The sequence below is a fragment of the Cyrtonyx montezumae genome, unplaced genomic scaffold (assembly GCF_038088225.1).
Source record: "Cyrtonyx montezumae isolate F1298 unplaced genomic scaffold, pur_monq_1.0 scaffold_4, whole genome shotgun sequence".
NCBI lineage: Eukaryota > Metazoa > Chordata > Aves > Galliformes > Odontophoridae > Cyrtonyx > Cyrtonyx montezumae.
The window spans coordinates 28,349,905-28,360,673 of NW_027072045.1; the positions used below are offsets into that span (position 1 = coordinate 28,349,905).

Below are 10,769 nucleotides of genomic sequence, written 5' to 3' on the forward strand. Positions count from 1 at the left end.
TCACTCGCATCAGAACCCCTCGCGCACAACTTTCAGAGCTGAAAGCCGCAGCGCTGCAATTAAGGCTCCGGCGCACGGAACTCCCCCGCTCTCTTTCCGACAGACCCCAACACCTGGCTGCTGACGGATTGCAGCGAGCGGAGTCGGAGGTGCAGCTGTTAGAAATCTGTAATTGCGCAGTACGTGCGTGGAAGCGCCGGTGCTTTCTGATCGCGGTAACGGCACCGGGCTCGCTTGCCCTGCTGGAGCCGCCCCGGCCCTCTCCCCGACTGTCGGGTGACGGAGGGGGCCGGGCGGGGGCCGGGGCTGGGGCCTCCCGCCGCCTCCTGCCGCTCCCGGCCGAAGGGGTTTTTATCAGTGAAGTTTGCTCGGTGCGGTTCACGGCGCTGCCCTTCTCTCCTTTCCCCGCGCTCATCAGTTCGCAACGAGAGCTCGTTTTACATTCACCAAACCGGCGCTATGCGCTGGTCCTTTTCCCATTTAAGGGGGGGTAGGGAACCACCGTCTGGTGAGAGCTCCGAGCGGCTCCGTGCCGATGGCGGAGCCTTGTCCCCAAGGAGCCGCCCAGCACCCGCCGGACCGGGCCGGGAGAGCGCCGGCCCTTCGACAGCCGCCCGCTCTTCTCCGCTCTGCAGTTAACGCTAACTTGCACCAATTATCTGGAGTAAATGTATTAGACTAATTAGCATTGGGGCACCGCGGGAAACTTTGAACAGCAATTGTATTGCGGGGATGCAGGAGGAGGGAAGCAGGCCAGCCCCTCGCCGAGCCCCGGCCGCCGCTCGCCTTGCGCCGGGCCGGCCGCGGGACGGGGCGCGGAGCCCGGCTGTCCGCGGGCACGGAGCCGCTCTTCCATCGGCGCGGTCTCGGCGGCTGCTCCTGCCCGCGGCGGGGCCGGGCAGGGACGCGGCCTTCGGCATCGCTCCGCGCCGGGCCAGGCGCTCCCAGCTGCGGGCGGTTTGCTGGGGTCCTTCCTCCCCGGCCCTTCTTCTTAAAGAAAAGCAGCTCTCAGAGCAGTCCGATTTTTTTTTTTTTAATTTTTTTTTTTTTAATCTCGGCGATCATTTGTACTGCGGTACGAACTGAAGAAAGAAATAGAAAATAACCGGGTGAGATCAAATAGCGCTTCCCAATTACTTCGGAACTTCTCACTTAGAAAAGGAGATGAATGGTTACGCGTTACACTGTAAAAAGCTTTCGGATAATCTTCTTACTCTTTTACCAACAGTGCTGCCTTCCCCGCGTCTCTTCCTAAAGAAAGAACGCCGCCTGTTAATTGAAGCTCCCATCAAAAAGAAAACGGTTTTCACAATAAAATGCTCTTCTGAGGAAAAAAAAAAAAAAAAAAGTTCATTTTCCTCGGAAAAGTGACAGAGATGTGAACGAGCCTCAGGCTTCCCGCTCCTTGCCCACGAACTCTACTGGAGGGGGAGAAAAAAAAATTAAGAAAACCTTTTCGTCTTTTTTTTTTTTTCCATTTTTTTTTTTTTAAGAGAGCCCTGGGGTTGCAATAATAATAATAATTAAAAAAAACTTATTTTTCTTTCTTTCTTTTTTAATTTTTAATTAAAATTGAATAAACGCTGAAGGAAATTAGCGATCGCCTCCATCCAAGACCTACTCGGGTTTATAACAGAATCCAAGAGTATGAAAAAAAAAAAAAAGTTAAACCTTTTAATACATCAAATATACGGAATTTTAATCTTTAAAGCGATACATTGTCTATTTCAGTACATGACGTAAACCTTACTTAACCCTCGTTACAGGGTGGACTTAAAAATTAAAAATAGTTAAGTGTTCCTTTTAAAGAACAAAATAAGGCAAATGAGGTTTTTGGAATAGAATTGTTTTTGTTTTTTCTTCCAGAATACATACAAAAAAATACCAATTCTCTTTCAAGGGTATACACCTTAAAAATAATTGCAATTTGAAATTATAACTGACAAATTGCGAGTTGTTTTTTTAGTAACAAACATGCATGTAAATTTTTTTGTTTCAATGAGACATTAAATAAGAACGTACGATACAATCATAGCAATTTTAAAGTAACATTAAAGAGAAGACCTCTATCTTTTTATTTATATTCTACAATGGGTGTTCCACTTTTACCTATTGAGCTCAGTTAAGTAATGCACTTTATGATTCGTTGTCCCGCTTGAAGCTAACATAAATAAATACAGTGCTCACGGATCCAGTCCTCAGATGAACACTATTGTATAAAAAGTCCCATTTCTGTTTTGTGGTTTTTTTTTTTTGTTTTTCTTTTCTTTTTTTGTCTCCTTGCTGACTTCCACCGAGTTCGGAGGGCTCCCTCCCTCCCTCCCTCCCCCTCCCTCCCGCCCGCGCCGCTCACTGGTAGCCCAGCGCCGAGGCTGTGGTGAGTCTTTGCCCGTACAGTGCGTAAGGGGAGTAGTAGGGTCCCGTGGCGGCGGGCACGGGCACGGGCGCGCCGGGGGTGGGCAGCGGGCTCTTGGAGTACGGGTGGTAGCGGCTGCCGAGTCCCAGAGCGTGGTGCGGGCTGCGCAGAGCCAGCGTGCCCGGGCTGCCCGGGGCGCCCGTGGTGGGGATGTGCATGTGGCACGCCATGGCCGCGGCCGCCGCGCTGGCCAGCGACGAGGAGCTGGGGTAGCTGGAGAGGAGTTTATCGGTGCCCGGGAAGGCAGTATGGGTCCGCAAGTGGCTAAGCAGCTCCTCCGAGGTGGCGAAGCGCTTGTCGCAGGGTCCGTTGGCCGACACCCAGTTGCAGATGTGCGGCTGGGGGTCGTTGGGGAGCATGAAGCCGTAGGGGTACAGGGGGTGGCCGGCCAGCGAGGGCGGCGTGGCGCCGGTCAGCGAGGAGTGCACGCCGTGCAGGGGGTGCGTGGGGTACACCAGGGGGTATCCGGACTTGAGGGCCTGGTCGTGGGCGCAGGAGGCGCCGGCGGCACCGGCCAGGTGGCTGGCGCAGTGGTAGCTCAGGCAGTACGGGTCTCGGCACAGGCTCGCCGTCATCACCGACGGCGGCGACGCGCCCGCCAGCGGGCTGGAGCCGGCCGGCTTGCTGCAGCCCAGGCTGCCCGCGGCCGCCAGCTGGGCCCCCACCAGGCTGGAGGATTTGGTGGGGTCCAGCGCCACGCCGTGCGGCAGGAACTGCGGTGGGTAGCCCGCGTACGCCCCGGCCAGCGTCCCCGGGTAGCTCATGCCCGCCGGAGGCAGCGGGAAGACGGTCTGGCCCGGTTTGTAGGGAGAGACGGGGGCCACGAGGCCGGAGCCCAGCACGGAAGCGGAGGAGGTGGCGGTGGTGCTGCTGCAGGAGGAGGCGGAGTCCGAGGCGATGGGCTTGGAGCCCGGCGCGCTCTCCTGGTGCTGGTTGACCTCCACGTTAATCCCGGCGCAGCTCACGCTAATCCGGCCGTGGCCGATGCCGGCGGAGCCCGGGCCGCCCTCCGCGCCGGAGCCGCCGCTCTTGCCGCAGCCCTCCGAGTCCTTCTTGTCCTCCCCGCCTTTGCCCTCGGCCGGCAGCAGCCCGGGCGAGCAGGCGGAGGCGCTGGAGTTGGGGCTGCCTGTCCTTGGGGTGAACGGCTGGCAGGTGGCGCTCGGCACACGGAATCCCGACTTCTCCCCGGCCGCGACCCCCGCGGCGGGGGTGCCCGCGCAGCCCGCCGCCCCCGGCTCCTTCTTCTCCGTGCCCGGCTTGGAGTAGGGCTTGAAGCTCGACTTGTCCTCCACGCCGATGTCGCTGAGCTTCAGGGGGCCCGACTTGGAGTCCTTGTCGCCTCCGGAGCCATTGGAGGTGACCGAGGAGAGTTTGGAGGAAGGGGATGGGTCCGGCTTTCCTATCTGCGAGCAAGTTTGTGCCAAAAGGGCCAGGGGGCTTTTCTTCGCATCCAGCTGCAGGAATTAAACACACAATGACAGAGGTTTAATGGAGGAGTCTTCTTCTTAAAGAAAAGAAAAAAAAAAAAAAAGAAAAAACAAAAAGCCCGGAGCGTACCTAGGTCTCCTGTCCCGCACGTTTCTGCAGGGGCCAGCCTGGAAGTGATGAACGATTTCGTGCACATTCATCACCCTGACAGCCCCCTCCCCTGCATGCACCATTTTCCACAAAGCCTTTAAAGAGGGCTCGGGCTCGCTGGAGCCGTGCGAGCACCCCCTCGGCCGCCCAGCGCCCAGCCCGCGCCGACCCCCGCCCCCGGAGCGAAGGAGCCCCCGGGCCGAGCCGGCTGCCGCATTTCTGCGCCCTGACCGCGGCCGCTATTTATAAAACAGAGCCTGGACGAGCCGGGCTCGTGGAGAGAGCAGCGCTTCGCTCCGCAGAGACCTCAGTGAAATGATTCATTCCCACGGACACACCCTTCCCACCACCCTCTCCATTTCGAGTTTCGCTCCTTAAAACAGCGAGGGGCCCCGACAGCGGGGAGAAGGGGCGACGGGGGCCACAGAAGCCCCAAAGGACGGCGAAGGCGGAGGGCCGAGCTCCGCCATAGCCGCCCCGCGCCGAGCCGAGCTCGTGCCCGAGCACCCCCCGCAACGCCCGGCCGCTGCGAGCGCGGCGTGGCCGGATCGTGACCCCGGAGCGGGGAGCTTCCTTCCACCCACCACTCCTCTCTCTCTCTCTCAAAAAAAAAAAAAATATATATATATATATATATAAATACACAGACACGCAGATGTATAATAAATCACACACCAAAAAAAAAAAAATCAAAAGGAGTAGAAAAAAAAAAAAGATCAAAAGAGCAAAAATGAAAGTTTATTCAAAAAGGAATCGCCAGTCAGCCAAGTAAACACGGCAGCGACGACGACCACGCGCAGCTCCTCGCACTAAGATCAAAGGCGCCCGTTCCCGGTGCGACAGCGATCCGGAGCGGAGCGGGCGCGGGGCAGCCGCCATGCGGGGCGGGCAGGGTACGGCGGGGCCGGGGCTGCTTACCTCGATGGGGCTGACGGGCGTGGAGGGGAGAGGCTGCAGGTACTCGGGGTGTAGGATGTGGCCGGTCCGCGCCGTGAGCATTTTCAGCACCTTGATGGGCAGGCGGTTGGCTTGGCGCAGCGGGTCCGAGGGGGGGACGGCGTGGAAGCAGGGCTTGGCGGCGGCGCTGCCGGGGCTCCCAGCGTGCCCGGTCGGCCCGGCACTGAGGTCGGCGGTGCTGCGGCTGCGGCGGGGGCTGCCTCCGGGCTCGCTCAGGCTGCTGCTGCGCTTACTACTTCTGAGAGCAGAAAGCGAGGGCGATGTGATCATGACCCAAAACCTCGCATGAAAACTGGGGCAAGTCGCGCCGCTCGCACTCGGAAACGCTCGCTCGCTTTCTGCGGGCGAGAAGGGAAAAAAATCCACACGCCCCCCGAGGAGGAAAACAAACATAAAATGTCCCGCGGCTCTCGCTGGCGGGGAGGGCGTGGGTGGGGAGGGGGGGGGGAAAGGGGGGGGGAAGGGGGAGCCGGCCGGAGAGAAAGAGGAGGAAAAAAAGCCGAGTAATCCGTGCGCTGCGAGGGGCGGGGGGCGCGGGCGGCTGCGCCGTGCCCGGCCGCTCTCGGCTCCCGGCTGCGGCGCGGCGCAGGGCGGGCGGAGCGCTCGGCTCCGCGCTCAGTTGTGCTGTGAGCCGCTGCCCATCCAGCCCGGGGTCTGGCGGAGAAACTCACTTCAAAAGCAGCTGAATTAGTCTGAGATTAAAGCCTTTGCCGCCTTCCAATCAAATGGGACCCCGAGGTGATTGGAGGGTCAAGGGGATGTGACGTTCCCTTTTCTGGGGCTTTTTTTCTCTGTTTTTAATGGGCTCTCGCTCTTTTTTTTTTTTTTTTTCCCTTCCCTTTCTCGTCCGCCTCCCTTCTCCCCTCCCCTCCTTCCTTGTTTGCGCTCCCAGGACGGGCTGGGCGTTAATTCTGTGTTTCACATCACGCGCCGCGAACGTTTTTCTTCCTCCGCGACCATCGCGGCTCACCGGGCGGCGGCGGAGGCGGCCGAGGGCCGACGGGCGCGGGGCCGGGAAGGAGACCGCCGCCGGGCCCCTCCGACCCTGAGAAAGGCACCGACGCGGCCGCCGCCCGATCGCGGCCTTCCGCCGCCCGTCCGCGCCTCGCCCGACCCTCTCCCTGCCGGGCCCCGGGGAAAGGCGCGGGCCGCTTTCCGCCCCTCCCGGCCGACGGCGCGGGGACGGGCGCGGACGAGAACCTGCAGAGCGGCGGCCCTGCCCGCGGCGGGCGGGAGCCGGCGCGCTGCGGTGCGGCCTGCGGCGGCGCGGGGAGCGCGGCGGCGTCGCGCGCGTTGTCACGCAGCGCCCGCCGCGCCGCGCCGCGCAGGTCCCCGCCCCGCCGTCAGCTGTCAGCGCTCCCCGCCGCCATCCGTCAGTGGCTTGTCAGCCCTGCCAATCCGCCCTGATTTATGTCAGCTTTTGTTGCTGATTACAAGCCTGGTGTGACTCCAGGGGGAGAGAGAGGGAGGAAGGAAAACAGAGCGGGAGCGAGCGGCTCCGCGGCGGAGAGCCGGAACTCGTCTTTCTGCGGGGAACGGGCGGCGGGGCCGCTCTGCTCCTCTCCGCAGCGGCCGTCTCTGCCCCGACGCCGCAGCGTGAGCGCTGCCCGCCGCCCATCTGCCGCTCCCCGCTCCCTCTCCCCTTTGTACTTCCCGTCCCGCTCTTCCCCACCTCGTCATTCCGTAACATTTTCTTTCTTTTTTTTCTTTTTTTTTTTTTTTTTCACAGGCAAAACGTGTTAATCAATCTTTTACTTTTGTTTCCGGATCTGACATGGTGGCCCACACAATCTACAACATTAACAAAAAGGTCACTTAGAGATAAAACACGTTTGACAAGTGAAGAACAAGGCGAGTGCTTCAGGGGTCGCGGCCAATTCCTGACCTGGACTCCGAACAGAACAGGCGTTGGGCGTGGGGAAGGACTTTCCCTGCTCGCACTCGGCCCCGCCGATCCCCGTCCTTCGCCTTCACCTTTTGCTACCCCACACCTCCAACCCGGACCCACGCGGGGCAGCCCCCACGGGGCTCCTTTCCTCGACGCCCTCCCCGCCCCCAGAGCCCTGCTCCGTTAGTCCCTCATCCAGGTCAGCGTCTCGGATGGCTTTTATTGAACCGCCGCACTCTGGCACGTAGGGTAGAATGGGGTGATAGGCGGGACTGCCCTCGCCCCTAGATGATCTTAACAAACTTCTTAATTTCTGTGCGTTCTCTGCAAGCGCGGAGCGTGTTGCCGGAACGTGTCGGTGCAAGGCAGAGCCGGGCTTCCATCTCGCTGTGCCCGCTGTCGTCTTCTGAGGCCGTGACAACTAAAGGATCGGGGGGCAGAGGGAGAAGCATCGCACAAAAGCTGCTCCTGCAGCGGGACTGACAACCCGCACCGCGCCCGTAAGGAACTCCCCCTTCCTTCATGCAGAGTGGAAGTGACTTGAATCTGCCCCAGGTTTTCCCCCCGTTCTTTCTTTTGTTGTCAAGTCCAATTGATAAATGGAGTGCAGTAAAACTCTGGAAGAAAAAAAAAAAAAAAAAAAAAAAGCTGAAACCTTCATTTGTGTTCATTTGCATTAAAGTGCTTGGAACAGCTGTTTTCCTTACAGGACCAGAGAGACTCCTATCTGTTTTCTCGTTGTATTTATCCTGCCTCCCAGGGTGAAAGCCTAAAGATTAATTGTCCTGAGGCAGAGTCAGTTGCGGGCAGCCCCCCTCCCCGCTCCCTTCCTTCCCGGCCCGGCGGAGGTGCGGGGACTTCGGGAGGGCCCTCGGACTGGGGGGCGATGCCCGCTCCGTGCGCACGGCACCGCGCACCGAGGGGAGCGGGGACGGGCGGGGAGCAGCGCGAACCCCGAGCTCTCTGGCTGAGGTAGAAGCTAGAAGCATCGGAGGGTAATTTAATTAGTAACTTCAGAGAACAGCTTTTCTTTTTTTCTCTCTTTTTTTTTTTTTTTTTTCTTTCTACCGAGCCTTTGAAATGAGGATTAAATCACACTCAGCACTATAAACTTTATATGTAGAAGGTTGTAAAAAAAAAAAAAAAAAAAAAAATCAACGCCGAGCCATCCCCTCTCCCCGCCCCCCAAAAGCCCTTCTGAGCCGCGGAGGATCTGCCCGCTCCCAACGCGCGGCTCTAAGCGGGGTCCCGCTGCTGGGCTGGCGGATCTCTCCGCTCCCGACCGAGGAAGACGGTCTCCGTCCTGCTCGTTACCTTGCGAGGGATCCTCGTTTAATGAGTCCGCGTAGCCGGGTTGCTGTTTGGTGCTTACTTGTGTAGTCTTGTTGAAGTTTGGGTGGCTGTAGCTTTTATTCTTCTTTAAAAATAAAAATAAAAAATAAACAACAACAACAACAAAACCTGAGGGTTGAAAACAGTCTTCCTGCTCTTACAAAGGAAAATTGTAACTTAAAAAAAAAAGGAGAGCAAAGGAGGAATTAATTAACAAGTGCCAGTCCACACTTTCCTTTACCTACCAGCTATTGGCAAGCATGTCAAGTCGATTTTATTTGCACACAATGGAAATGATTTATTTTCTCTTAAAAAGGAGTGGGCTGGCAGATATTTGAGGAGGAGAGGAGAGCGAGACCGAGAGAGGAAAAAAAGTTTGAAAATGCCTTGAACTATTCACTGTCGAGATGGCTAATCAGTATTGAGGCTCGAGGGCACTCGGGCAGCTTTTCAATGCGGTTTTCCTTTCATCTCAAGCTGGATGGAGGCGCTCAATTAAAAGCCTATCAGTTTGTAAGTAAATCAACGCCTATCAAAGTTGTCACATCAAACAAAACGATTATTATTGCAGCCCGCCTCCCCTATTAATCTCCCTCTAAAATAATCCGCTTGACAGGTCAGGCTGGCGAGCTGCAAAGCCTGGTCGGGATCACCCAAAAACCCGGAGCGAGCCTTCCCCCGGGAGAGGGAATTGCAGCAGCTCGGCACCAGCCCTGCTGGCTCGCTCCCTTGCCATTTCAGCGTCAGGTTCTGTACATCATGCCGGGAAAGGGCGTTTGGTCTTTTAAACTGAACAGCGACTGCCCTACAGGCCCTTGAGATTTTTTTTTCCCTTTCCTTCTCCACTCCCTTCGCTTTTCTACCGCTTTAGAACAAGGTTCAGGTTTTAATTAACAGAAACTCGGTTGCTGAGTTGTCCCTGCGCTGTATTTCTGTGCACAGCACAGCTACCTGTCTGTCCTGGGCGGCAGTTTCCTTTGCTTTGGCAGTGTTGGCGCTTCCCCACCCGCCCCAGGGCTCCTACAAAGATATTATGCATTGCAAAGGGTTTTTGTGAAAGATGCGTTTCCTTTTATTATTATTTCTTTCCCCTTTCAAAAATGATCATACTTCGGATAAGGAATACGCCGGTCTCTCGGAAATAGCGCACCACGGGTTCACACATTTGGGGAGGGACAGCCTGTTTTTCTTCTTATTTTTTTTCTTTTGATTTTTACTTTTTCTTCCCCCCTTCCCCCCTATGAGTGTGGAGGCACTCAGATAACAGCTGACGATCAGCCTAGGTACCCGGCCAAGGTGTGGGGCATTTCTTGTTGTCAAAGCGCTGGTCTGAATGCCTGCCAACAGAAAGAGGATTTCCAAACCTCTCCTCTGTTTGCACAGCGCTTGAAAATATTTACCCTTATGATTGTAATTACTTTCCTAATATATATGAGAAAGATATATTTTGCTCTGCATGACATGTAGGTAATCGTCTTATAAGCGGAGATAATTTTGGAGCCATCTTCAAAATAGCAGTCACGTTTAAGTGCATGCGAGTTTTTTTGTTTTTTGGTGGTTTTTTTTTTGGTCAATGATATTTTTGCAAAACGAGCAGAAAATCGCTTTTCTGTTTGTTTGTTTGCTTCTTCCTTCCGGAAGCAGACATTCTCTTAAATGCTTTCGAAGGAGTTCGCCCGGTTTTCTTCCCTTTGTCAAGCCAAGAGAGAAGGAAGCGACGAACACACCCAATAAAGCCCGTTTACTTTTAAGCCATTTGATTGATTCCTTTATGATGCTGGGAGTTTCGTGTGTAAGTGAGAAGATTTTAACCCCCGTGCTGAAGCTCTTTCGCCAAGGGTGTTTTCCAGAAGTGCCCTCTGCTATGTTCCAGGTGTTGTCTGGGCAAACAGCTCTCATTTCAAATCCGCCCTGAGGGAACTTTCTGGAGGGAGCGGGCGAGAGCACAGCCAGGCGGCTCCGGCGGCGCGGCACGGGCAGGGCACGGCTCCTGCCAGGCGCACCGACATCCTGGGTTGCATTTCACGTTGTGCAATGTGCTGCAATTTCAACGAGCAGCCGAAAGCGAGCGAGCACGTTCCCTGATCGGTGCACGTGTAGTTGAGCTGGCGCTCGCAGCCTGGCTTGTGGGAGCGAGGAAGAGGCTTTAGTTTCTGCGGCACCTTGCTCTGACCCTTGAGACCCAGAGCTCGTCCGCACGCCTTTGTGCTCATCCCCGCTGGGGCTCCGGGAGAGGGTGACCCGAGCAGCGCCCGGCTCCGGTTGGCTCAGCTCCGCAGCGGAGGCGATCCCGAGCTTCCTCCCCCTGCTCCCAGACGTGCGGAGTGTTTATTGACAACTTTGTTATGGAAACTGTGCAGATCGGCCAGATGCGGCGGCGACGGCGTTGGGAGCAGCGCCTTTTTCTGCGCGCCGCGAAGTTGGAGGGCTATGGCTGGAAAAGGCACGGGCACCCCAATAATTAACCTCGTCCGACAGCCCGAGTGATAAATGAACAGTAATCCTCGAAGTAATTCCGAGATGGGCACGGCCGGGCGGGGGAGGAGGGAAGCGGGCGAGCGATACGTCTTAGCCATCTTCTTGAAACAGCCGAGGTCC

At 56.7% G+C, this 10,769-nt stretch overlaps 1 protein-coding gene and 1 long non-coding RNA gene across 2 annotated transcripts; both read right to left on the reverse strand.

The window, feature by feature from the left end:
• Window positions 1-2,331: 2,331 nt before the first annotated feature.
• ZNF503 (zinc finger protein 503) lies at window positions 2,332-5,967 on the reverse strand. Its single transcript, XM_065746114.1, has 2 exons — window positions 4,913-5,967; window positions 2,332-3,870 (listed from the first exon to the last, which is right to left on the reverse strand). The coding sequence occupies exons 1-2, from the start codon at window positions 5,342-5,344 to the stop codon at window positions 2,350-2,352; spliced, it is 1,953 nt and encodes a 650-aa protein (XP_065602186.1). The 5' UTR covers window positions 5,345-5,967; the 3' UTR covers window positions 2,332-2,349.
• Window positions 5,968-6,630: 663 nt separating this feature from the next.
• Window positions 6,631-8,687, reverse strand: LOC136054746 (uncharacterized). Its single transcript, XR_010622767.1, has 3 exons — window positions 8,417-8,687; window positions 8,154-8,256; window positions 6,631-7,456 (listed from the first exon to the last, which is right to left on the reverse strand). It is a non-coding gene; the product is annotated as an uncharacterized LOC136054746 (long non-coding RNA).
• Between the last annotated feature and the right edge of the window lie 2,082 nt (window positions 8,688-10,769).